Source organism: Schistocerca gregaria, chromosome 2, assembly GCF_023897955.1.
Source record: "Schistocerca gregaria isolate iqSchGreg1 chromosome 2, iqSchGreg1.2, whole genome shotgun sequence".
NCBI lineage: Eukaryota > Metazoa > Arthropoda > Insecta > Orthoptera > Acrididae > Schistocerca > Schistocerca gregaria.
In genome coordinates, this window is record NC_064921.1 from 737630161 (window position 1) to 737657935 (window position 27775).

Here is a 27775-nt window from a genome sequence, read left to right on the forward strand (position 1 = left end):
ACATAGATCCCATCAAACATTTATGGGAAATAATCAAGAGGTCAGTTTAGGTACAAAATCTTGCAGTTATGGACGGCTATAGAAGTAGCATGGTTCAGTATAATTAAAGGAATTCGCCTTGCCTCGTTAAGTCAAGGTCACTGTACTTGTATTTTTACTTTACTTTATCTTGCTGTGAAAGAACATAGAATTTTAATAATTTTCTGTTGGATCCCATCTAGTTTCAAAGTATCTGAAAAGTCCTACATTTCATCTCAGTAAAAATTAAAAATATCACAAGAAAATATAAATATTTTTATCAGGCTCGGAAGTTATAGAAATAAAATTCATATTGTTACATTTTCTTGACTGTAAAATGTAATCACCACCTATGCATTAGGTCATAGACTTGTTCCAACAGACCAACTGCTGTCTACAAGGAAGTAAGAGGAGTGTCCATGATCATGGGACAGCGGACAGCATGTCACCAATCCCTCCAGCTGTTACTGCCAGTAGGTGAATCTTCATGATGCTGCTACTTCTTGATTCAAGCAGCTCCTCATTTGGCCTCACGAGGCTGAGTGGGCCTTGTGTCAGACCTTCCTACCTCAGAAAAGTCCAAGAAGGTACCAGGAATTGAACCAAAGTCCTTTATAACTGAAGGCAGAGGTGGAATCGATTTGGCCATGGCAGAGATCTTTCATAATTTTATTGAAAATATCTGTCCTGTGTATATTATAAATGAAAGCCCCTTGCTATGGTATCTGTCTGTATGTTTAGGGTAATCTCAGGGTCTACTGTAGAGAATTTGATACGGTTTTCACAAATGGATAGAGTGCGTCATGAGGGAGGTTCGAGATTATAATTTGTTACTCCTATGCCAGACAAGTCGTCTGGCTGTAGATGCTTATTACTTACTGCTACCCAAAGACAGAGGTGGAATTGATTTGGCCATGACTTCAAGAAGAGTATAATAGTTCCAATCCCAAAGACAGCAGGTGTTGACAGATGTGAAAATTACCGAACTATCAGTTTAATAAGTCACAGCTGCAAAATACTAACACGAATTCTTTACTGATGAATTGAAAAACTGGTAGAAGCCGACCTCGGGGAAGATCAGTTTGGATTCCGTAGAAATATTGGAACACGTGAGGCAATACTGACCTTACGACTTATCTTAGAAGAAAGATTAAGGAAAGGCAAACCTACGTTTCTAGCATTTGTAGACTTAGAGAAAGCTTTTGACAATGTTGACTGGAATACTCTCTTTCAAATTATGAAGGTGGCAGGGGTAAAATACAGGGAGCGAAAGGGGAAAAGAATAGAGAGCATTTTGGTGGAATAGAAGGCTGTGTAGTGCTGGAGTGACAACAGAGGAGGAGATTGTTAGGTGAAGGAGAGGGACTAGTGGAAAGTGAGGCCAGGGCCATTAAGGAAATGTAGAATATATTGCAGGGGTAGTTCCCACCTGTGCAGTTCAGAAAAGCTGGAGTTGGTAGGGAGGTTTCAGATGGCACAGGCTGTGAAGCAGTCATTGAAGCAAAGCATGTTGTTTTCGGCAGCATGTTGAGTGACTGACAGATCCAGCTGCACCTTAGCCATAGTTTGTCAGTGGCCATTGATGCAGACAGACAGCTTGTTAGTTGTCATTTCCACTTAGAAAGCAGCACAGTGGTTACAGCTTACTTTGTAGTTCACGTGACTGCTTTCACAGGTGGCCTTGCCTTTGATGGGATAGGAGGTAACTGTGACTGGACTGGAGTAAGTGGTGGGAGGCTGTATGGTACAGGGCTTGCATCTAGGCAGCATTTTTTGGCTGTGAGATGATGTGGGGAAGATTTGGAGGCTGTCATAGAGGTGGTGGTAGTCCAAGGTAGGTGCTGAAGGTGAATACGTTGGGGAGTTTTCTGAGTTGTAGGACACTGTGCTCATTCCTCCAGAACCTCAGCACCTCCTCCCCCATTCCCTTCACATTGTACTCCTCAACCCGGCAAGCCACCTTCCTTGATACTGACCTCTGTCTCCAAGATGGCTGCACCAGAACCTCCATCAATATCAAATCTACCAACCATCAGCAATTCCTCCGCTTTGGCTGCTGCCACCCATTCTGTATAAAGAAGTCCGTTCCATACAGTCCAGCTTCCCATAGCCATCGCATCAATCGTGACAAGCTGCCCCCTCCAGATACACGAAGGATCCCACTGAGGCCTTCACAGACCAAAATTGCCCACCCAAACTTGTACAGGGTGCCTCGTCTCTCCACTTCCCACATACCCACCGTCCAGCCACAAAAAAAGCACTCCCCTCCTGACCCATTAATCTTGTGAATGTCAGTTTAAAGCTGAAAAATGCTGTACAGCAAAATAAGCTTAATATATGAATTCTGTGTTGTGTTCGTTTTCTTTGCTTATTAAATTTATCCAGAACTACATATGCATCCGTACCTCTTCAACTTTTCTGTGGTTGTTTGCATAATAGTTTGCAGCTGAAATCCACATTCCCCATCTCGTCAATACTGGTTCAGGTGGCAGAGGACAGTCAGGGTGAGCAGTCTTGAAACCTCTCACTTGATTTGATGCTTTGATGAAAACCACCTTTGCCGAAGATATAAGGCTGTTGACCTCAGGCAGTCTGGGTCTGACCTCTTCAGTACTCGATGGATGCTGTGAGCCAGACACGTGAGGGGAATAATTTTAGGGTAAAACACCCGGAGATACTCTGTGGCCTTCAGGATATATGCAGCACTATCTGCCACAATGGCCAAAACCTTGTTCTCCCCATGTTTCTGATCTTCACTTGTCCATAGCATGCCTGAAAGAAAATCAAAGGATTTTACATTTTTTGTTATTATTATTGGCTCAGGACCTGATGTGAAAAAGTAATTATTGGCTTGAGATATGATGTAAAAACTGTACTCTCATATTACCTATAATTTATTTTAAACCGTTCAGTGTTGGCAAAGCTTACACAATGCTTCCTGCACTGTGCGTGCAATCATGGCGTATATTGTTCACTCCACTTCTTTGCACAGTATGAGGTGTCCTTGTCCAGCCTTGTTAGCAGAGAGTTTTCCAATTATGACTTGCACCATATAACCATATACCGACTGAATCAGTGGTTTCGTCAACAGATAGCAAGACCGGAGAATCACCAATGTCTTTCCTAAAGTTTGTAATAGAGAAACTAAATTAAAAAATGCACACAAACATGTGGACACTACGTTGCAGATGTACATATAAAAAAAAAAAAAAAAACTATATCCATTTTCAGCACCTACCTATATTTTGACTATTTTATGTATATATATATATATATATATATATATATATTGATCAAAATAATAGTAGTTTAGTTCCCACAAAAAAATTATATTCTTTAAAAATAAATTTACTTTCTTTTTTGCAGTGAATGTTTCGAGACTGCTGTCTCCTTCTAAAGTCCTTTCTTCATTTGTCTTTTCCTTTCTTGAAAAAGTTCATTCACTTTAAATGTAGTTTTTTTATGTTCAAGTAACAATGTTAATTTTACAAAAATAAAATTCAGACATAATTTAAATTTATTTTTCAAGTTTTTAAAAATTAAATGATTTTGGCCCATGTATATATCAAATTATATCCATCGACTTTCACATACCCACGTTCATAAAAATTACCGAAGGACCTTATTTTTTCATACAGTGGGTCCACATAGTTCTTTCTGATTGTATATTCGTGAGGAATATCTTTTCCTGTGTATTTTCTCAAGAAGCTCCTTAATCCTTCATTCTACAGCTTATTCAAGGGGATGTTTGCTTTTATTAAAGCCTTACAAAGATCTTCATTGAACTCATTTTTGTCGTCCATATGCTTCGAAAATGAGGAGATCAGTGGTTGCTATGAAGTTTTTAACCGTGTCTTAGTTACATTGTTCTGATGCTGAGATGTCTTTTTATGCTGATCCAGTTGAAATTTTTTCTCAACCCTCACCTAAAGTGTCGGAGAAGTGAATAAATATCGTACAAAAATAGTTATTGGTTTTTGACCTGGGCATATTTGTAATTTGAAGAAGGTAGCAAAGAGTTGATGTGAACAGCATGGAAACACACGCAAGAATGAGTCATATTCCGAAATGCCAATAGTAACTATGAGGGCATTGTTGGTGCACGCAGATATCAGGTGAGTGTCGTGAACATGCATTAACTGCGAGCAACAAATACCGAAGCATGTTTCTACTCCGATAATCTATCTTGCAACAATGAACCATCACAAGTCTTTAGCATCATTATCTGAGAGACTGCCTAAGTGTAAAAACAAGACTATGTCCCTCCATAATCTACCTATGTTTACCTGAAAGGCTTTTATTCTGATGGCTTGTCCCATATTATCTCATTTTGGAAATTTATTGGCCTAATGTTCTGGGATGTTCTTGGGTTGTCAGGGAACAAAACAAACCTCAGCAGTCTTTTTCTCCTCCTCTACTTTCCTCTTACCACTCCCATTCTCCCCCACCCCTGCCCTCGCCCCCAAGCCTCGTGGCTGCACCTAACAGCGTCCAGAGACAGTGGTCATGGGTGTGAGAGATGTGCTTGCATGAATGTGTGTGTGTGTGTGTGTGTGTGTGTGTGTGTGTGTGTGTGTGTGTGTGTGTGTGTGTGTGTGTTTGTGTGTGTGTGTGTGTGTGTTTTGACTACTGTAGATCATCTTTTGGCTGAAAGCTCAAATATACAGTAGTATTTTTATATTGCTCGTCTACAACTCATCGTCCCTTCCATATGGTGAGTAGCAATCTGTCCTGATCAGAGCTGCTGGAGTTGGCGGTCATGTATGCATGTGGTGTGTGAATGAATGGTGTGTGTTTCTCCTTCTTTCTTTCTGTGGCTGAAAGCTAAAATGTAGGTGTCTTTTAATTGTGCCCATCTGGAACTTAACTTGTCATCTTTACAGTAAGTAGCAATCTATCTTTTCGTTACATTGAGGATAATCCAGGCTGGAGTTTCCATTGTTTAATCTATCCTTTTCATAATATTGTCGTTATTCCATCCTGGATATACCATCATGTGAATTTGTTCTTTTTTATTTTATTGTATTTCAGTAAGGTTTTTTAAGGTCAATCAACTCTCTTGGGGGAAAAATAGCTGTTATTTTGACCTAATCAGCAGGTTTTTTGTATTATGATTTGTACAAAAAGAGTTAAAGAATGTGGACATGTGGAAGAGTCAAAGCCATGAAAGCTGATTTCATGTTTTTAAGCATTGTGTATTGTTATGGCATTGATTTTAAACTGAGTATTGTATTTGGTGATAAAAGCCTTTACCCAGTTTTTAAATATTTTTGTAGCATGTCTTTCCTCAGATTGGAAGTCCTCAAGAAAGTAAAACTTTTGTGTTTTCCATCCATAAAATGTACTGTTAGAGCATAGAAATTAAAGGTATATATAGCAGTCCACCCTTCATTTACTTTGCAGCAGTCAAATAATTTTTTAATTTTATCAAATAACTAGCCATTATGAAGTTTGATAATATGTTTCAAATTTGTAAATTATATGTTGGACAAAGTACATTTATAAATATTTTGTAATGTTGAGTGTTTAATGCCGGAAATCTATTTAATGTGATTGGCTTAATAACATTGACAAAGTTATGTATGGATTATTGAAAATGAAAAGCGATTCGAAGTGAGAGCATCACAAAAGAAAATAAATCAGCATGTGGACAGGAATGAAAGTACTGGATATAGATCGAGACTCACTTTGACTTCGTGGAAGGAGAATGTCATCTCAGCTGAAGCATACATCCGCAGGGACAGTTTGCGAGAACTGATTTCTTGAATGTCTGGGGTGATTTTGATCACGAGTATCTTCCTGACTCACATTGTTCTAGAAAGACTGTTGGATGCTTGGACTTTAGGTTTGATGAGGGGCCAGAGAAGCAGGAAGTTCTCTGCTGGCAGTAACAACTTTTTTTACCAGTTGGGTGAAATGGTACCAAACATTGCTGGAAGCTCATGTAGGTGAGGGCAGTGTGGTTGACTTATGTTCAGCAGCAGCAAAATATGTCAAATGGAAAAATCAAAGTACTATTAATATGCACTTTTTAAACAGTTAAAACTTGAAATGAAAACAAATGTACACACAGTGTATTCTTTAACTAATACATGCATTAATTACTATAAACAATATTCATGGTGAGCTGAATTTGAATGGAGAATGCTGTGTTGAGAAGGAATCAAGTTGACATGCGAGCTTAATCAATGAAAGAGCCAAGATCACGAAGAGTGAGATCACTCGAGAGTCACCGTTTGATCCACTCTGAGCAGTAGAGGAGCAGAGAGTGGCTGGCAGGACCTAGTTCGCCCACTCTGTAGGTGAGGTGGGTGGTGAGTGTCTGCCAGACGCTAGCCCACCTGCAATCCATTCTGTCTGGACTCGGGAGTGGTAGGAGAGCAGTGACGAAAGAGCCTCGCGAGTTAATTCCTCAGTTCCAGTGAGGTGCTGAGGCATTAATGCAGCATTATGTAGAGATGAGCTATTTTTGATTTCTATTCTTTTTATGGCTTATGAAAGCTGCTCACAACAGTAAGGTATGTAGACACTTACATACATATCTCCCTCGGCATATTTTTCTCCAGCTTGAGATGAATTTCTTACTCTAATGGTCAATGCCATATAGATTATTTCAACAGGTTGTGTGGGACACTGTTGCACTGTCTACCCAAGAACTTCCATTCCATCACTGATGACACATTTCGGATCTAAAGAGCTACTGCTTCTTTTTTTCTGAATCACCACTCACCCACTCCATATAAAGACCTAGCACAATGAATTAGTTCAGGAATGAATCGCCCATATCTAATAGTAATGCGGCACAAGGTGCCAGCACTGTTGACCTTGTGCAGGGATGCGGTTTAGGAGAGTGCAGCAGAACAGAGGAAGGGGAGAAGCTGGGGAAGAAGGAGTGGGTGTGGGAGGAGTGAATTTAGAGGGTCCAGTGGCAGATTGGAGGCGGGTGTGGGGCAGGGGACTAGCAAAGATCTGGGCCAGGAGGATTACAAGAACAAAGGATATGTTGCAAGGATAACTCCTATATACATAGTTCAGGAAAGCTGGTGCTGGGGGTAAGGATCCAGATAGCTTGAGTTGTGAATTAGTCATTGAAGTTGAGTATGTTTTGCCAAGAAACGTATTCTGCCACTGGGTGGTCAGGGCAGTCACCTTTAGACGGTGGCAATTTATTTGGATGGACAGTTTGTTGGTGGTCATGCACAAATAAAATGCTGTACAGAAATTGCAACAGAGCTAGTATATGATATGGCTTCTTTCACAGGGGGCCCTGCTTCTAATGGTATTCGATAGGCCTGTGATGGGGCTGGAGTTAGGATGCCGTGCGTGGGTGAATTGGACAGGCGCTGTACCTGGCCCTTTCACAGGGATATGAGCAGTGTGGCATGGGTTTGGGAGTGGTTGTGGCATTGGTATGGACTAGAATATTGCAGCATAGATTTGGTAGTTGGTGGAATGCCACTTTAGATGGTGTGGGGAGGATGTTCCTTATTTCGCAATAGGTGAAGTCATGATGGAAGATATGATTCAGTTTTTCCAGTCTGGGATAATATGCAGTGATACAAGGATTGCTCCTTTGCAGCTGGTTAAATATGGGTGGTGAGAGTATGAAATGTGTGTGGAAATATGGCGCAGAAAATCTGTGGACCATTTTGGTGCTGTAGTCAATTGGTGTAAGTTCGTCCCTGAGGGCTAGCAGATTTGTTGCCAGCTTTCAACCTCACCACACATCACAGCTGATGGTGAGACAGTGCTGGCCATGCAGTCCTGCCTTACGGTATACTTGTCTTACAGCAACACTGAGCCAATACCATAGAAAAGTTTAAAAAATCACATTACAAGAGGTAAGTGTGCAAAGCTGCCATGTGCAGCCCACTTTCAGGGATCAATGCTGACTCAACTATAGTGCCTGCCTGTGAAGGCCTCACTGAGACCATAAACACACTGGGCAAGATAATTCTTGTCACTGCGGACGTGTTGCTCACAGTTGGCCAGACTATAAGTATGGGTGGAAGGGATAACAGCTGTCAAAATGGCGACATTATTGACAATTAGTGTGTTTAATATGGATGTATCAGAGAGGTGGAGGTCAGCATGCAGGAAGGTGGCATGTTAGGCCGAGGTGGCCAAGGTGAAGTGAATGAGAAAGATGGTGTTCAGGCTCTGCAGGAATAAGGATAGGGTGCCTTGTCCAGATCATGAAGAATCATCAATGAACTAGAAGCAGACAAGGGGATTGGAGTTTTGCAGAGCTAAGAAGCTTCCTCTAGATATATATATGAAGACAGTAACTGTTCTCGAAAGAACAGATGCTGTAGATGACCGTGCAGCTTTTCTCTGGAATAAATGATGACTAACTGAAACCCTCAGTTGCCGACAGGTGTTGTTGACATACCTCGATGTGGACAGCTGAAAATGTGTGCCCCGACCGGGACTCGAATCCAGGATCTCCTGCTTACTTGGCAGACGCTCTACCCATCTGAGCCATTCATCTGTGTCCTCGGTGGCTCAGACGAATAGAGCGTCTGCCATGTAAGCAGGACATCGCGGGTTCGAGTCCCGGTCGGGACACACATTTTCAGCTGCCCACATCGAGGTATATCAACAACACCTGTCAGCAGCTTAGGGTTTCAGTTAGTCATCATTTATTCCTCTAGATAGTCCATAAATAGCTTGATGTAGGAGGGTAAATAACTGAAGAGCAGTCCAAGAGAAAATAAATCCATAGTGAGATTCTGGTAAATGAGAGAGAGAGAAGGTGTAGGGGACTATTCGTGGTAAATACAGCACTGCTCTCCGAGAAGCAGAATTGACCCTTTTATACTCAGACCACCAAAACAGGCAGTGCCCGCAAGAAACAATGAGAGTTGCATCTGGAGCACCAGACTGGTAGTGTCCATGATGTGCACAAATAATTAAGTGGTCCGTAAAAATGTCGGGGAGGGGGGGGGGCAAAATTATCCAGCAGTTCAGATGATGATAAAAATATTAATGTACCAGTATTACTCATTGTGTTTTTAAGTTTGACATGAATTCTCCAGCAGTCTGCCCCCTGTACAACTTGAACATCCATAGACATTCAGTCTGCAGTGATGAGGAGCACATGATCACATATCCCGATATTTTAATGACTATCTTCACAGACATTAGTTGCCTTGTCAGAAACTTCTCCGATCACAGTATTTTATACCCAGAACATTACATTCTTTCATAGAGTGCATACTGTATTATCCCTTGTGAGTCACATCTCAAATGTACTCACCTCACTATATACAAGGATTTATTCTTCCTTACAATACTTCGAAGTGAGAATTGCCTCATTGCTCATGCACCCTCTTTGCTTCCTTCTTTGTCTCACCACACTGCCATTCCCCTACCGTCCACTCCACACACAGAATAAAAATTTGAAAATTGTGAAGGTTTCCATACAGTTATCATGTAGTTGCACTATCCATGGCTCCAGAACATTGATCAAGTATTTGATCATTTTGAATATCCAGTGTTATATCTATGACAATATTACGAAAAGGATAAGTTGCTACTCACCATATAGAGGAGCGAGCTATTGAGTCACAGACAGGTACACCAAAAAGACTCCTAAACATGTGAGGTTTTGACTGACCTTCTTCTGAAGTAGACAACACACACACACACACATTCATGCAGGCACAATTCACATACACACACATGACCACTGTGTCTGGCCACTGAGGCCAGACTCTGAGCAACTGTGCATGATGGGAGAAGCAACATGGTTGGTTGGGGTAAGGAGGCGGCTGGGCAGGGAGGGAGGGAGGAAGCAGGTTGGGGGGGAGAGACAGTAAAGTGCTGCTTTTGGGAGTGTGGGGCCGAGGTTGGAAAGCTAGATGCAGTTGTGGGGGTTAGACTTGGGGAGGAAGGAGGTAGATGAAAAAGGAGAGAAGTAGAGGGGGTGGGGGTGAGGAGAGGAGGGGGAGAGAGAGAGAGAAAGAGAGAGAGAGAGAGAGAGAGAGAGAGAGAGAGAAGTGGGTGTATTTGTGGACTGGAGGGTTATGTAGTGCTGGAGTATGAGTAGGGAAGGGGTAGGTGGTTGAAGGACAGGGACTAATGAAGGTAGAGGCCTTACCTGCCCCACTCCAACACTATACAGTCACTATACCTATCCTTTTTTCCTCCTAAGGTAAGTCTTTCCGCTCCCGGGATTGGAATGAATCCTTACCCTCTCCCTTAAAACTCACACCCTTTCATCTTTCCTTCTCCTTCCCTCTTTCCTGACGAAGCAACCGCCGGTTGCGAAAGCTCGAAATTTTGTTTGTGTGTTTGTGTGTTATTTTATTGTGCCTGTCTACCGGCGCTTTCCCGCTTGGTAAGTCTTGGAATCTTTGTTTTTAATATATTTTTCCCATGTGGAAGTTTCTTTATATATATATGCTGTTCATAATACTGTCATTATTATATCTTCATTATTTCTGTACTGCTGAGATGGTTGCTATATATATATATATATATATATATATATATATATATATATATATATATAAAGTTGATGTGACTTACCAAACAAAAGCACTGGCAGTTCGATAGATACACAAACATACACACAAAATTCAAGCTTTCACAACCAACAGTTGCTTCTTCAGGAAAGAGGGAAGAAGAGGGAAAGACAAAAGGATGTGGGTTTTAAGGGAGAGGGTAAGGAGTCATTCCAATCTCGAGAGTGGAAAGACTTACCTTAAGGGGAAAAAAGGACAGGTATACATTCGCACGCACGCGCGCGCACACACACACACACACACACACACACACACACACACACACACACACACATCCATCCATCCGCACATACCAGACACAAGCAGACATTTTTCCCACGTGTAATGTTTCCCTGTATATATATCTGTGTGTGTGTGTGTGTGTGTGTGTGTGTGTGTAAGGAGGTCTTTCAGCTGAAAGCTCGTATGTTTGACTGTCTTTTTGATGTGCCTGTCTGCAACTCAACGTCTTCTCTCTATGGTGAGTACAATCTATGCTGTTCATAATACTGTCATTATTATATCTTCATTATTTCTGTACTGCTGAGATGGTTGCTATTTGAAGAGAACAATATGAACAGTAGTATCTTTTCTTTAAATAACACCTTATATGATAATGCAAACTTTGTGGAGTAAAGTTGTCCTCAATCTCAAGTTTGGTTTCAACAATATATGGTCCGGTTGCAGGTGGTGAGCTAATGGCTTCCTCCGACCTCTGAATTAACTTATCCTGCAAATAATAGGGGTACCTACAATTTAATATGAAATCTAAACCATGGTACAGCTTGGAACTTTTTGTACTAACAAATCATTGCCATTGAAGTTTATGAAAATAATTTGCTTTATGTATGATATCCATAACAATATATGCACAGGAATGAGGGGTGGAGAAAAAAAAATTGTTTCCTTTTCTCCCAGAATATATGCCAGGAAAAACTGAAGAATCACAATTTGTTTCTTATAAAAGAATTTCCTTAAGAAAATTAGTCTAGATATTATGTGTGTAGTTGTTGTAATTAAGCCTAACTTTCCTACTGCCTTTTGAGAAATAATTAGACTTTTGTATTATAGAATTTTGGACAATACATTGTCACTGGTTTGTTTCAGGGCAGCTATTTTTATGTTGGGACAGACAATAATAATGTTCAGGCATATACCTTCCCAGATGCGAACAGAGACCAGATTGTTACAAGATTTTCTGCTCCTGTTACTCATGTTGCTGTTAGTGAAAATGGGAAGAAAGTCTTTTCTGGATCATTGTAAGTAGTTCGACTTGTGTAAAACATTTTGTTTTGTCAGAAACATATGACAGCACCTGACAAATTGTATTTTGTAGTGACACGGAGATACACATCACAGATTTGGACACGTCTCAGTCACAAGTATTGAGTGGGCACACTGCACCTGTCCTCTCTGTTGCAGTCGACCCTGCAGAAAAATATTTGGTAAGTTTCTTGAACTTCTATGATTAGATTAGATTAGATGTACGTTTCATTCCCACTGATCCGTAGTGAGGGGGTCCTCTGGGAAGTACCTTCTCCAGATTCCAATAAAACCTGCCACCAAATATTAAATGTTCAGTGCAGTTAGGTGCATATGATAATTTTATGGCTGTTGTAGTCATGCACCATCAAATAAAAAAATAAATTAAAAAACGTTTTACAGCACTTATTATAATCACATTAGTGCACTGACTTAGTACAGAAGTCAGATTGTACTCAATATTAGCATTTGATATTATTAACAACATACTTGCGTTAGTTGGTTCTGCTAAGTAATTCATCAGTGGAATAGAAGGAGTTGGCCACCAGTAAATCCTTTAGACTCTTCTCAAACTTACTATTAGTTAAACTTTTAATGATTATTGGCGTGTTATTGAAAATGTGTATTGATGAATAGTGGACTCCTTTCTGAACAAAAGGGAGTGACTTTAAATTGCTGTGAAAGTTATTCTTATTTCTAGTATTGATTCCATGAACTGAACTGTTGGTTTGAGATAAATAAAACATTTTAATGATAAATTTCATTAAGAAATAAATATATTGGGAAACAGTAGCTAGTATCCACAGTTCCATAAATAGCCCTCTGCTGGACATTCTTGAGTTCACACCACAAATAATTCATATTGCACATTTTTGGGCAAAACTTCAGCTTGGCTTGATGTGTTAACCCAGAAAATGATCCCGTATGACATTACGGAATGAAAGTAAGCCTAATACACTAGCTTTTTTATTTTTATATCAAATATGTCTGATAACGTTCAAAAATCAAATAGAGATTTGTTTAGGCGCTTCAGCAATTCTGTAGTACGCTACTGTCAGTTAAATTTATTATCAAGCTATAATCCCAAGAATTTAACGTTGTCAACTTCTTATATCTGTTTGTCATCATATTTTAGCCATATACTAGCAGGAAACCTTTTACAAGTTGTGAACTGCATGTATGGTAATCACACAAATCTAGTGCACACTTTTTTTTTTACCATATGAAGTACTCAAAATTGGGATGCGCATAAGGTTCTATGGCACATTGGATTTGCGTACAAACTCTACTCGTTCACCTGTATTTCTTATCCTATCTGAAATAGCAAAACATTTATTAAACTCTAGCAAGAAAACATAGATACAGTATCTGGTATCGAGTTAAAAGAGCTGGTATATATTTCCAGTTCTGAATTCTGTTCGCAGGCATCATAACAAAATCCATTACTGCCACAAGAGGAAATTTCCTTTTGTCGTGGATTCAAATAGAACGTGTTTTTTTAAATTTAGGTACTGTCCTGTATATTAAGATGCACTGTTTTACTTCTCAACCTCGTTTCATTATTGTTGGCCTACTACAGTACTTCACATTGTGTTTGCATGAGGTAGTCACAAAATGGAAAGCAAACAGAGAAGAATGTCACATGAAGCTCCTTTCGAGCATAAAGTAATTCTAAAGTAATTCTTTATGCTGAAAAATATGGTAACAGAAGGGCAGGAAGAGAGTTCAATGTAGCTGAGAGTATTGTTGGCATATGGAAGAAACAGAAATTGGGATTATTTGCAAATACCACTACTAGAAAGAAATTCACAGGACCTCGCAAAATAAGACATCCTGACGTTGAAGAAAATGTTTTGGAATTCGTCTGAGGAAGGAGGAAGAATGACCAACCTGTGACCAGTGACACCATAATAAAAATAAATAAATAAATAAAAAAGCAATAGAGATTTCTGCAGCTCTTAGTATAACAAAGCAAGAGTTTAAGGCTAGCCGAGGATGGTTTGATCGAGCGGGCTTATCTCTGTGACATCGTACAACAATATGCCAAAAGCTTCCACAGGATTATGAGAAGAAACTTCAAGAATTTCAGCGGTATGTTATCACACTTGGGAAAGAGAAGAATTTTTTGATGGGCCAAGTAGGTAATGCTGATGAGACTCTAGTTTGGTTTGATATATCATGTAATTACTCGATTGACGAGAAGGGTACAAAAGAAGTTACCATAAAAGCATCTGGGTGTGAAAAACAGCGCTCAGCAGTAATGTTGGCAATCACAGCAAACGGGAACAAACCTCCCCCTTTTTTAATCTACAAGCGAGGAGTACAAAAAATGGAAAACCATTCCCTGATGATGTCATTGTTCGGAATCAAGAGAAGGGATGCATGACTGAAACTTTGATGCTTGACTGGCTCCAAAACATGTCGGAACTCAGTCCTGGTGGGCTTTCCAAGCAACCATCAGTGATTTGTCTTGATGCATTTTGTGATCTCCTCACTGATGTCATCAAAAAGAAGATCCACAGCCTACCCAATTACCTTGTTATCATTCCTGGAGGAATGACTTTTGCATTACAGCCCCTGGACGTTAGTATAAGTAAATCTTTCAAAGGTTACGTTCAGGAACAGTACAAAAAAATGGTTTTGCAAATCAAATCGTGAACTGACTCTGGCAGGAAAAATTAAACGTACTGCACCCTACATTATTGTGCACTGGGTTTCGGCTGCCTGGACACGCATCGAAGCACCAAGCACCAATTATCATAGCATCATTCAAGAAATGCTGTATTTCAAATGCTCTGGATGACAGGGAAGATGATATGATCTGGAATGACATGGAGGATGGTTGGGAAGGAGGAAATGAATCCTATTCTGATGTAGACTCTTCAGAGAATTCCAGTAATGATGACATTAGTGCATAATAGTGAGTAATGCCTGTAGTTTACAGTATGTTTCTTTGTATGCCATGTAGGTAATCAAGTTAAGCGTTCTTTTCTAATAATGAACATTTCACTTATTACCATAATGAGTACCTTAAAAATAAATTATTGTTCTTTTTAAAGTTCATATATGCATTGACTATTGTTTGAAATAAAATTAGCATTTTAAAATAAATTTCAACAATACAAAAATACCATACTGGGGATGTGTCAAAATTCCTTTTTTTAAAATTAATATAATTTTTTAAATTGGGGTGCACTTTACGTTCAGTGGCACATTAGATTCGTGTAAATATGGTAGTAAGTTTTTCAAAGTTTAGTGACATATGTCTATTAAATTTTAATTATCCAGCCTTTCTAAGGCTATATTTGATTGACTATTTATAGCAATGTTTGAATTATGTACAAACAAAACAAACTTGGCATCTGGCAATGTTACTGATGAAAGGTCACTGATATACACGAGAAAAAGTAAGGGCCCTAAGATAGAACCATGGGGGACACCTTGTGTTATTGGTTCCCAGTTGGATGATTCCTGATAACTTAAACATGTGTCTTTCTTATTGACACTTTTATTTTCTGCCAGAGTTATAGGATTTGACCCTTTTTTCAGCATTTCCTGTTACACCGTATTATTCTAACTTACTTAAAAGTATATTGTGAGTTGTACAGTCAACTGCCTTTGACAGATAACAAGTCAGCACTATTGATCCTGCCCATCCCCAAGAAAACAACAGGCATTAAACTAAGGACCGATTCAAATATATATCACAGTGTACCATTCACATAAATGAACCATTATTAAAAATGTGACATGAGACTAACTTTGACTCTCCTGTACTAACACACAGGGGGTAACGTAACTTGTCCACTTGTAGAGTTGATAGTAAATGAATAAAAACACAACGAAAATGCACAAGAAAGAAAGTTAGCAGAACAGTAACTACAATAGTTTGTCCTATTTACAATAAGGGTACATGTTGTAGAGTACTGTAGCACTTTTGAATGATATGTAGCATTTCTTTCCTCTCTTCATTGGAACACATAGTGAGTACATACAAACCTTCAACTGAAGACATTTGACAGAATGACTGGTGTGTTTCCCTTGCATTTCCATTTGTTTACTGTCAACTCCAGCATGTGGATAAGTTATGTTACCATTTGTATCCTCTCTGTATGGTGACACAGGAGAGTGTCAGTTTTGTGTTACATTTTTAATAAAGTCATGCTCATGTGAACAGTTCTTGAAGAGAGGAAGTGGATTAAAAAATAAAAAATAGTGTCATATTTTAAAAAAGACACACTGCTGTCGTTTATTTCATAATAAAAAAATTTACAAAATAGACAATCATGCTATTTGGTGTCCCCCCCCCCCCCCCCCCTCGGTAGCTAAGCAACAATTTCTTAATACATGTTTTATTTTGCTTCTGGACGAAAAGTTATTTCGGTTGGTCAAAATATATGGAACTTCTTGTTGATTATTGACACATGCTATTAAAGTCCTTGAATCATATAGTGTGTGTGTGTATAGATTTTCTGTGAACATATTTACTAGAAAGCTGTTTAGACATTCTTGGTGTATTTAGATCATAAAATACTATAAAAGTTCCTACATCCTTCACATAAAAGTCAAATTGATGGTAAATAGTGTGAGGGTTATACGTATAACAACTAAATTGAGTATGATACAATTAACTGATTAAGTTTGGCAGGAAAATAAACATTAGGCCTTGCTACAGGTCAATCTGTTAGCACAACCTTTCTCTCACATTCACATTGACATTCATTGGCACTGGCAACTCAGCCCCTCTCACATTCACATTCATTGGCACTGGCAACTTTCAATCAGATTATCACCCTTTAACCTAATCCAGATTTCGGGCTACACTACAGATCAGTTTGTCACCACAAATTTTACAATTTCATATGAATGCCTGTTGTACTGTATTCACTTTAGTGACTCATGTGTGTAACTTTGACACAAGTATTTGCTTTTTAGATGCCCAATAAGTTGTCTGTAATCACCAAGCAGTGTCTCTTAAAAGATATTACAGTTTACAAGTTTTTGGAGCAAGTGGCTTCTTGTTCTGGCAGATTGGCTGAAGGGGAAGGAAGAGTGGTGAAGAAAAAGGACTGGAGAGGTTTAGGAAAAGGGATAGACTTTGAAAAAGCCTCCCAGATCCCCATGTTGGGGGAGATTTACCAGGCAGGATGAAAAAGAAAATGATGTTGACTACATTTTCTTAAACAGTAAATAAATTGTACAGGATTTGATATACCAAAACCACTTTCGAATTGCAAGTTTTCATAGATTTCAAAGACAAAGAGTAAAAATACTTACACAAAGATAGCTAGATTGAAAGGAACAGATCTGCTACCCGGCAGCAAGTCCAAAATGTAATTTATGAGAATTTATTAACAAGATGGTCTATCAGATTAAGTTAAGCAATGATTACCTGATCTTAGAAGATGAATATTATATAGATATAAATAAAAGAGGCAGTTATGTAACAAAGGTACTTCAGAAAACAACAAAAAGTATTGCAGACATTCTAAGAGGACAAATAGAAAGAAGATATCACATAGAATGAAGCAGATATTAAAGAGAAAGTTAAACAAAAATATCAAAATAATAAAGAGTGTGAAACAGACAAGACACTAGACACGAAGCACCATCACTTCATCAGTGCCAGTAGCAGACGAAACAATAATAACAGAGAGAAAATTGTACAAACGCTCCGAGACTTCTACAAATGTTTGTGTAGACAAAAGAGCCGAATCAGAAATGCAGATACTGTGTGATGAAAATAATGACTTTCTAGAATTAATGTTGATGAAGTTAATAAAGCGGTTCAACATAAAGAAATGAAAGGCCCTTTGAGATTGAGGTGTTGATGTGCCAATGGCTAAAGCTGAAGGCAAAGTGATGCAAAAGGGAAGTTATAATATTGACCACAGTATGCTTTTGGATTTTTTTCTGCAAAATGTCTTTGGCATAAAACGGTTCCCCAGAAGTGGAAAAATGCTATAAGTATTCAACTTCACAAGAAAAGCGTTGAGGAAAAAAATATTATGGACCGATCGCCAGCTGCATAGAAAAAACAAGTTTTAATCCTAGGAACAGACCAGTTAGAAGTGGATACAGCCCTAAGGAGCATTTGCAAGCCCTGGACAAAATTAGTGAATGCAGCAACTGGTAAGAATTACGAAAGTGTTTGTGATTCGTAGATTTTAAGAATGTTTGTTGCTTGTGGTCTCGCGGTAGAGTTCTCGCTTCCCGAGCGCGGGGTCCCGAGTTCGATTCCCGGCGAGGTCAGGGATTTTCCCTGCCTCGAGATGACTGGGTGTTGTGTCGTCTTCATCATCATTATTCATCCCCATTACGGTTGGAGGAAGGTAATGGCAAATCACCTCCACTAGGACCTTGCCTAGTAAGGCGGTGCGGGTCTCCCGCATCGTTCCCCTACGCTCTATAAAGAAGCATGGGATTTCAATTCCATTTCCATCAATAGTGCTGAGTACAGATGCATCTGACCATTTAGCCTGCTTAGTTTACGATAACACACAAACAGTATCTCCTTTGCTGTGATGACAAGGACTTCATTTGTTCATAGGTCAAGTAATACAGAAATCATTTAGATGCAGTACACTCGCAAGACATGACTTTTGAGAAAACAAATAAGACTCTTGTTGACTGATAACTAGGAGCTACACATAATGAAAAAACAAATAAGTCTCTTGTTGACTGGTAACTAGGAGCTACACATAATAATGGTCATGACAGAACTCAACGTAGGGTAAACATGAACACACTAGTTGCAATAACTCAAGAGTAAACGGCATGGAGCTAATGGACAGAACACATCACTCCTGGTGGCAAGCACGGAACTAATTTGACAGAGCAAAATTGCATACTCACAGCATGATACGAGCGTGATAAATTCGTGCAGTACACTGTACTACTGGCTACAGTTGCTACAACAAACCCCTCGTCAGAAACTGAGTGCTGTCCAGGAAGCGTGCTGGGGAGTGGACGCATTGACCAGATCTCATAGTGCGCTGGTCCCCTGGACTTGCTATTATGGCCGCTAAAAAGGTGCCGGAGTTGCAGTGGCTAGACCAAGTGCTGGACGAGACTGTTTCTGTGGAGTCTTTCGCGGGGTAGCTCATTTAAGATATATGCTGGCTTGACCCTGTCGATTTTAACAGTTGCAGGTTTTTCACTGACCAGAATTTCCAGGATGCAGTCTCCCTTCTGATGACACGATGTGACCCAGTGTATAGTGTGTGGAGGGCCGGTTTGAAGCCATCAGTATGTAATGTGACTTGTGTGTCTTTGTGGATGAATGTGGAAACAGTTCCATTGGTTGGTTGGCTGGTTGATTTGGGGGAGGCAACCAAAAAGTGAGGTCATCGGTCCTTTCGAATTGCCTAGATGGTTGCAGAACCCGGATTTTCTTGACATGATCTGAGATATCTGCCAAAGGTAGACCGGTCTGTATCGGGCTGTGGAGCTAAACTACAAATTCACCAGGCAATCTGAATGACTCTCTGTACACTAGTTCAGTGGAGGAACTGTCCAGGTTGGGCTTGTACACATTTTTCAGTCCTGGCAGAATCATCGGGAGAACTTCTGTCCACCCAACGTCGTGGCACATCAGAACTGCATTTAGAGTTCAGTGCCAATTCTCTGTCATTCCATTACTGGCCAGGTGGCAGTGGGTCATTTTGTGATGAATCATTCTACAGAACTCCATTAGCTTGGTGAACAAACCCGATAAGATCTGTTTCCCATGGTTGTAGTAATGTGCAGTGAACAGCTGAATCATAACACCCAGTTTAACACGAAAATATACACCAAGGTTTCTGCAGGGATGTTGTCCACCGATACAGCTTCTGTCCAACATGTAAATCCATTGATCACCGACAGTAGATATTGACCATTCGAAGGTGGTAATTGTCCCACAGTGTCGATGTATACGTGCGTGAAATGCTTGGCAGTGTCAGGGTAGTTTCCAATTGGCGCATGCACATGCCAGCTGACCTAGCTACAAAGGCACTGTATGCAATATTTTGTCTACTCATGGCAGTCTTTCTTCATCCCTAGCCGCATGAAGTAGTCCAACTTTAGGCTTATTACATATTGCACATGTGAGGGGCACAGGTTGTGCAAAGATTCAAATGCATTTTTCCTGAATCTTGCTGGTAAACATTTTTGTGATTTTGCTGTGGATGCGTCGCAGTACAGCTTGATGAGCTTGATGCCAGTGCTGGGAACATTGACTAACTACAGGTCCAATGGTGGCTTTGTTTCCTGCAGGTGAAGATACTGCTGACATGGGAGAGACAGTCTGTTACTACATTCTCGATCTCGGATGTGTGTTGAGTGTTGATGCTGAACTGCATGATATACAACAACTGGTCATGATACCTTGATGAGCAGTTGATGATCGGTAGGTGTATGTCGGAGGTTTGTGATCAGTGAAGATAGTAAACTCACGGGCACCCAGCTGAGGATAAAAGTATTAGATCGCCTTGTATTGCTAGTTCTGGATCATGCTAAGTCCACTGTTATGGAGATGTCGACAATCTCTGTGAAAAGAAGGCTAGAGGCTTCCCGACATCACTGTTGCAACATAGCGCCTGCCACCTTCAATCTTGCATCCGTTACTATTGCTAACCGGGCATGTGGCTCAGGGTATGCCAATAATGTATCTCCGCTATTGCTTGTTTAGCATGTTCAAATGCAACAGTTATGTGGTATGACCACGTAATTGCTGCATTCTCTTTGGATTTCAGACCTGCTAGCACTGCTGTTAATGGTTCTTCAATTTCCACTGCATGTGGTAGATGTCAGGATAAAAATTCAACATCCCTAGGCATCACCACAGTCCTTATCTGTAGACTGCAGGGAGATCTGCAGGATGGCCTACACTTTGCCAGGTAGTGGCAGGCAGCTTGAAGAGGGGTGCAGTGGCCAAGAAAATGAATTTGTGGCTGACCAAAAATACACTTTGCTGGCTTCAGAACATGCCGTGTTCGTCCAGCCGATTGAATACTTTGTGAGTTGCTGGTGATGTTCTTCTGGCGAGGCTGAGAATCCCAGTATATCGTCAAGGTAAGCAAAACAGGATGGAGGGCCTTGTGACATGGAATCTGTAACTCTCTGCCATGTTTGTGCAGCTTGCCTGAGGTCACATGTCATGACTTTGCTTTCAAACAGGCCAAACTGTGTAATTGTGGGCAGCTTCGGAATGTCTTCCTTGGTAACAGGTATCTGCATGTGTACCTTGGCACAGTCCAACCCACTGTACAGGTGGGCACCACTCAATATGTAGTTGTAATCATGCAGTAATGTTCCTGGATAATGATCTGGCACTGTACAGCCATCGAGTCTCCGCATGGACGCTACACACCATGCTACTTTGGCATGGGACACAACGGGGAAGACCAGGGGCTACTGGATGGTCGCATGGTGCTCTCGCAAATCATGCTGCCAAACTTGGCTTTGGCAGTTGTTAACCAGTCTGAGCCTAACCTTCACAGCCGATAGGATGATGGCAGTCTCTCAATGGTCTTTATATAGTGACGGTGTTCTGCTTCACTTCTGTAGACATACTCGGAGGTTTTGTCAGTGCCAGAAAATCTCAAAGTAGGGTGGCATACTCACTCTCTGCGGCTTCAGTCAGCTTGGTGTATAGGATGGCTGTCTGGCGTCAGGATGCTGCTGCCATCAGGCTGGTGGTTTGGTTGATCAGGCTTGTGTCGGCGATGTCAGGCAGAAGATTGTAGTATACCAGGAAATATGCTCGTATTATTAGCTCTGCAGCATCTGTGCAAATGCCTGGCATAGGTCTAGGTCCAGTGCAAGTTGGTACGTGCTGTACGTCACAGTAGAATTGTTTCCTGCAGCTAAACAGAATGATGTGTGGTCTATACCAGTGTAGTATTGTTCATGGGAAGATCCAGAGATCAGAGCCAATGCAACCAGATATTTCTTACATGTACACTGGTCACTCACAAACAGACTTTGTGACTCAACCAGCAAGCGGACAAAGTGTCTACATCTGATTGCTGCTGGCATTTGGGTACGCGCGACGTTTGGTACGACAATGCGCTTGATCACAAAATCTTCTGAGGTACCGACCCCTGCTGTATTTGAGCCACAGGCGCAGACAAGACATTCTGTGATCAGCAGTGTGTGTGCTTCCAGAATTTTTATCAGCCATGGTCAGCACTGACATTATGATGAGACATTAATTGATTTATCTGCTGTGTCAACAAATCTACCTTTTGCCATCAGAGCATTGTAGTTAGCATGTGATACTGTGGTAGATGTGCTCTCCCACTGTGCAGTTGCTATGCTGATAGTCGCAGATGAGATAGTGTCGAGCACTTTGTCTTCCAGCTGTGCCACTGCGTTTAAAGACATTTCAAACTGCAACTCTTATTATTGCTTTGATGGGAGGTGGCTTCGCAAATGCTGCAAGTACTGAGATGGTGTATAGTTCCTGATGTTCTCCTGCGTCAGAACTTGGTGGAGGCGTTTCTCTTGTGAAGCTGATACTCAGTGGATAAGCTCTGCCTTCAGTTGGTCATAGGGATTACTGTCTGATGGTGCAGTATTTCCATCTTGCACCTTGGCTGTTTACCGATGGTTGAATTGGTTAATCACCAGTGCAAACTTGGTAGCATCAGTGGCCATTCCCAAATATAATAAACTGGCTTGAACTTGAGCGCTGGTTTCTGAGTCCAGAAAGATGGTAATTGTACAGTGAGTCTGGACACAGCAGAGTTGGTCGTTGTCAGATATTCCGTCATCCTGCAATAGTACTTCCTCTAATTTGTACATCAGGAAAGCGTATGTTACATCTGGGTCACCAGTTTGGCCTTAGGGCTGAGTACTGGCTTGTCTAACCAGTAAGCCTGCTTAATTTATGATAAATAATGTACAAACAGTATCTCCTTTGCTAGGGTGACAAAGTAATGCAGAACATCTTTTGAATCACTTTTCATCAACATGAAGTGATATGAAGAGTTTATGAAGGTTGCAGAGCATGGATAATATTGTGTTCTCTAAGAGTTAATGAACTTGACCATGTGTTCTGTAATTGCTGTGTCACCCACTAGTTGCATACTTCCTCCTCCCTTTTTTGATTGCTTTTGTACTTCGTGCTGATTGCTGAGGGCACCGTGCTCAGTCTGGAGAACTTTCTGCTTAGTCTGACTTCAGGTGAGGAAATGTGTAAGTGGTGCTGGCTAGACAAATGGAGTTCAGAAACTTTTGCTGCCTGTTAGCTGTGCCTTTCTATAGTCCACACTTGTCAACCACATGATTTGGAGTATTTCATTTAATGAAGAGTTGTACGATTCCAAGGATTCACTGCAGATTCTTTTGACTGGCATACATAATTCCACATTAAAAATTACAGAATTTGAGTGCAGGTAAAAGCACATTTACAACTTACTTTGTGAAGGCCTGCTAATCATGATATAATGTGTTGGATATACTCTTGTTTGAAAGCAATTTTAGCCTATCTTAAAATTCTATTTTTGCGGAGAGCCACTGCCTCGGTGAGTTTTGTGAATAAAAACCTGGTCCAGGTGGACTGTATTATACAGCCTACCTGGACAAAATTTTAACCTAGATGGAACAATGTAAGCCTAATTACAAAAATGACAGTTTGAGTCGTGTGTTCTCTCAAAAGGCAAGGATACAGGATCTACAAGAGTAGACAGTTTATATAACCAAAAAATCTCAGATCTGCCCAAGAAATGAAAGAGACTTCCAGAATAAGTTATGTGGGAACCCTTTTAAGTGCTCCCATAGACTATTGATACAGTAATTTGTCTTCTTTAGCCTTATCAAAAATGCAAATTCATTGAATGGGTCACGAGATAGTGATTTTGGAGCCACTAGGGCTGACAATGGTTGCAGCTGTTATTGCAGAAACTGGTTTAGTATCACCAGTTGATGTTAACAGCAGTCTTGCCATCGGTCATAAAATTTTCAGTTATTCACAGCATAGCTGTACGCAACTTTCTCTCATCTTTTTAAACACTGTCATTATCAGTTATTAGAGCGTCCACTTTCTGAAATAGTGGGATATTTTTTGCTACCTTCAATCTTTTAGGAATTGTGTAAATGTAAAGAATGATGGAAAAATGTTTGCAACAAGGTTATTGTCTGCAGTGAAAATAGTTTTGCGGTGCCTTTTAGGGTTGAAACTGCACTAATTTTGTAGCTTTGATTCACTATGACATGGATGTTGTGAGTATATAGAAGCCAGCCAATTCTCCCATCAAAGTGCTTGTGAGGCCAGCTATATTATGTGCAAGCTCCCTCGACATATGCTGTGTTGTTCTATGTGATGCCAGAGATTTTCAATACAGTTCCAGACCCTGAGGACTTGTGAACGAGCTTAGAAATGAAAACTGAAATACGAGAGAAAAAGGTTTACACAGTATATTTATATTGTGTGGTCGTAGTATGATTTGGACAACAGCACAGTGGGATTGATCAAAGTGGTATTGGAACAACAGCCCAGTGGGATGTCCATCATGAATCTCTTTGCTAACTTTGTAGTGTGATGAGAAATAATGGGGAGATTATACTCGTGATTTAGTGCCCTACAATATCTGTTATTTTCAAATTTGTTTTCCTTCTGTTAATACAGGTATCTTCAAGCTGTGATGGAACAGCAAGAGTGTGGTCCCTTGACACACTAGAGACAGAATACACTTGGCAATGTATTCCGGTGAGCAATTCTTTCTACACAACAGAGGTACTCTGTCGGCCATCTTGGCAGCCTACCTCTGGCCGTTATTTGGCCTTACCTGAGGATCGTAATGTACGACTGTATGAGCGTGCATCCTGGCGAAAGGTGGCGTCATTGGGAGATGAGAAGGCAAGAAAGGTTAGTTGCATGTTGTTGTTACTCCATTGATGGCTCGAACTGATAAAATTTTGAAGAATTATTACCTAATTAAGATAAAGAATTAGCTTCAGGCTTCAAAGAGGAAAAATGAACAGCTTGAAAGCACCTTATTATTTTTGAACCTTTCTGACAACAATGTGCCGGTCTTGAATGTGGCTCACTGAATTTCGTGTGCAGTTCTCTACCAATGAACTCCCTGTGCCCAGATGGTGGCAACAGGTGTTTTGCAGATGACAGTCAGCAATCTGAGTTTATATTGCAGCGTACCATACATTTGTAATCAATTTGAGAGGTTTATTTCAGTAGATTCTTATCTGTAAATTGAGAAATTTGCTCTGAGATCATATCAATATCAATATCATACTGCACTGTTCTTCTCGGAGTTTTTTTTTTTAATCAGTTTTATTAGTAAACATTGAAAGAAGGGCCAGTTTTGGTACTTACATTTTTTTTTTTAGCAGAGTATGCAGCCATGACATGAAGTGTGACAGGAATGTCAACCTGTGTCTTGGCAGATATTTTTAAGTAGCCAGTGGGAGACAGCAAGCAGACAAATTTGTTTCATAGTGATGAATTTGACAATCCCTTGTGTGTCATTGTAGACATAACAGGTGACGTGCAGTGTATTTGGGAATAGTAAAGGTGGCCAGACACCTGTGGCAGCTAAGCATAACTGTAAAACACACATGCTTTGGTTGCAGCAGTTTAAACCAGGCCATCTTGTTCCAACTCAGTGACAACCTTCAGTTTTGCTGACTGTTCAAAGAAACATCAAACAACATAGTGCTTTTAGTTTTTGTGCTGTAAATACGTAATCTGTTTTCTATTGAAATTCTGAGAGAGTACATTCTGGGAAGTGCCAAATAACATATTACTTCCATATATGTCTTAAGAAATGAACACAACAAGAAAGACAGGGACATTGCACCAATTGCAAACAAAACAGGAAAGGGGGAAAAAGATAGTGATACCATAAGTACGCTCTGCCACACACCATAAGATGGCATACAGAGTATGGATGTAGATGCAGACGGTTACATAAAACCACCACCAAGTGAGGTGGCGCAATGGTTAGCACACTGGACTCGCATTCGGGAGGACAACGGTTCAATCCCATGTCTGGCCATTCTGATTTAGATTTTCTGTGATTTCCCTAAATTGCTCCAGGCAAATGCCGGGTGGGTTCCTTTGAAAGGGCACAGCTGACTTCCTTCCCCGTCCTTTCCTAATCCGATGAGACTGATGGCCTCGCAGTTTGGTCTCTTCCCCCAAACAACCCAATCCCAACCTAAAACCATCATCCGATTTCCTAAGTGAAACTGACAAGTCACCAAAGGGTGAAGTTGAGCTAAAGCATATAAGCCTGCACTGACCGTATCTTTAACTTAAGTCATTTGATCTACCAGCAATGCCTTTGCTGCTCCTGCCATAATGCTTAAGTGTCTCGCTTGTTCATTCTAATCTGTGTTTATGGACCAGTAGTTACTCCAAGGTTCTCATTGTTTGCTATTTTTAGGCATTGTACTTACTTGGGAATGGCATATTAATGAGGGGTTGGACCCCCATTTGCCCATAATACAGCTGTGATCCTTCTTGGAATACTGGCATATCATGATTGTAAAGTCTGCAGTGGAATGTTGTGCCATACTCATATCAGAACCTCGTCTAACTCCTGTAGTGATGAAGGAGGCGGAAATCTGCTCTGGACTCTGTGCTCCTATACTGTCCACAGATGTTTGATAATGCTAAAGTCCAGGGATTGTGCTGGCCAGGGAAGACACAGCAATTCAGCTGTGTGCTCCTCATACCACAATTGTACTGTCCTGGCTGTGTGAATGGGTGCATTATCATCCCGAAATATAGCATCATCGTTGGGAACGACAACTGAATCATGGGGTGCACCTGATCACCTAAAATGTTCACATAATTGTTGGCTGTAACACAGCCTTTGAGGGTAGTGATGGGAAGAGCAGAATACCCTGATATGACTGTCCACACCATCACACGTCAACCTCCATGCTTAACTGTTGAAATCAGGCAATCAGGATTATAGGCTTCTTTTTGGGGTTCTCTAGACTTAACCTGGCCCAGTGTTGGAAATAATGAAAACGTTGACTCGTCGGGTCATATGACGTGTTTCAACTGATCAGCCGTTCACGATTTGTGCTCCTGACACCATGTTTTATGCTTCTTTGTGTTGGTTGTCATTTCTAACGGTTTTGGTATAGCAGCTTGTCCATGAATATTCACTTTATGGAGTTCTGAGCAGACAGTGTCCATAGATTTGGGGTCTCGAAGATGTCTATTGAGCTCTGCAGTCACTTTAGCCACAGTAGTTTAGTGTTGTTTCGAGACAATTGGTGACAGTGTACGACCATCTCTGTCGTTTAGTTTTGATTTACATCCACTATCACGTTTACACGTGATGTCTTTCCATGTTTTGTGTAGACTGTCATGACAGTTGAAACAGATGCTCTTGAAACATTCACTAAGTTAGCTGTCTTGCTTACTGATGCTCCAGCTAATCCCTACCCCCAAATGTGCTCTCCAGCTAATCCCCACCCCCAAATGTACTCTCTTTGGAACTGTATTAGATCTTTCATTGTACATCGACTTCGGCCTTGAATGCAAATACGAAGTGTGCACTACTCATAAACAACCTGCGCTGATGCGTAGTTCATACTGAACATGCACAGTCCACTGCGACAAGTGCATTACCTGCGTTGTTGACTATCAAACACAACCATCCCATTACTACCCACTGTTTGCATTATTTTGCCTATCTGCTGCATGTGGAATAACTAATTCTGCTCTGGTGCATTACTTTTCGTTTTATGAAGTAGGCCATACAGACATAAATTTACGTAATGGAGCAGTTAAACGAATGACTTAAGAGCTTAAAGGCATTAAGAGAAGTAACTGATGTCAAATTAATATATATTAAGAGTACTCTTTTGAATCGGTGATGAGACCATTTTATTATGCAACTTCTAAGGCAAATTAGAAATACTTTGGAAACCCATTATTATAATGTAGTTTCCTGTATTTCATGGAACATTTTCACAATGAGACATCTGAAGGACACTCAGGGGTACAAAATTAAAGATTAAAC

The 27775-nt window shown here is 40.5% G+C and overlaps 1 protein-coding gene across 4 annotated transcripts in view; it reads left to right on the forward strand.

Moving 5' to 3' along the window:
- The window catches only part of LOC126334894 (WD repeat and HMG-box DNA-binding protein 1-like), a 207963-nt gene that overhangs the window by 13650 nt on the left and 166538 nt on the right, over positions 1-27775 (forward strand). For all 4 annotated transcript variants that reach the window (XM_049997594.1, XM_049997595.1, XM_049997598.1 and 1 more), the window contains exons 3-5: positions 11634-11785; positions 11863-11971; positions 24403-24642. In XM_049997594.1, coding sequence (XP_049853551.1) covers positions 11634-11785; positions 11863-11971; positions 24403-24642 — 501 coding nt within the window. The remainder of the gene's footprint in view (positions 1-11633; positions 11786-11862; positions 11972-24402; positions 24643-27775) is intronic.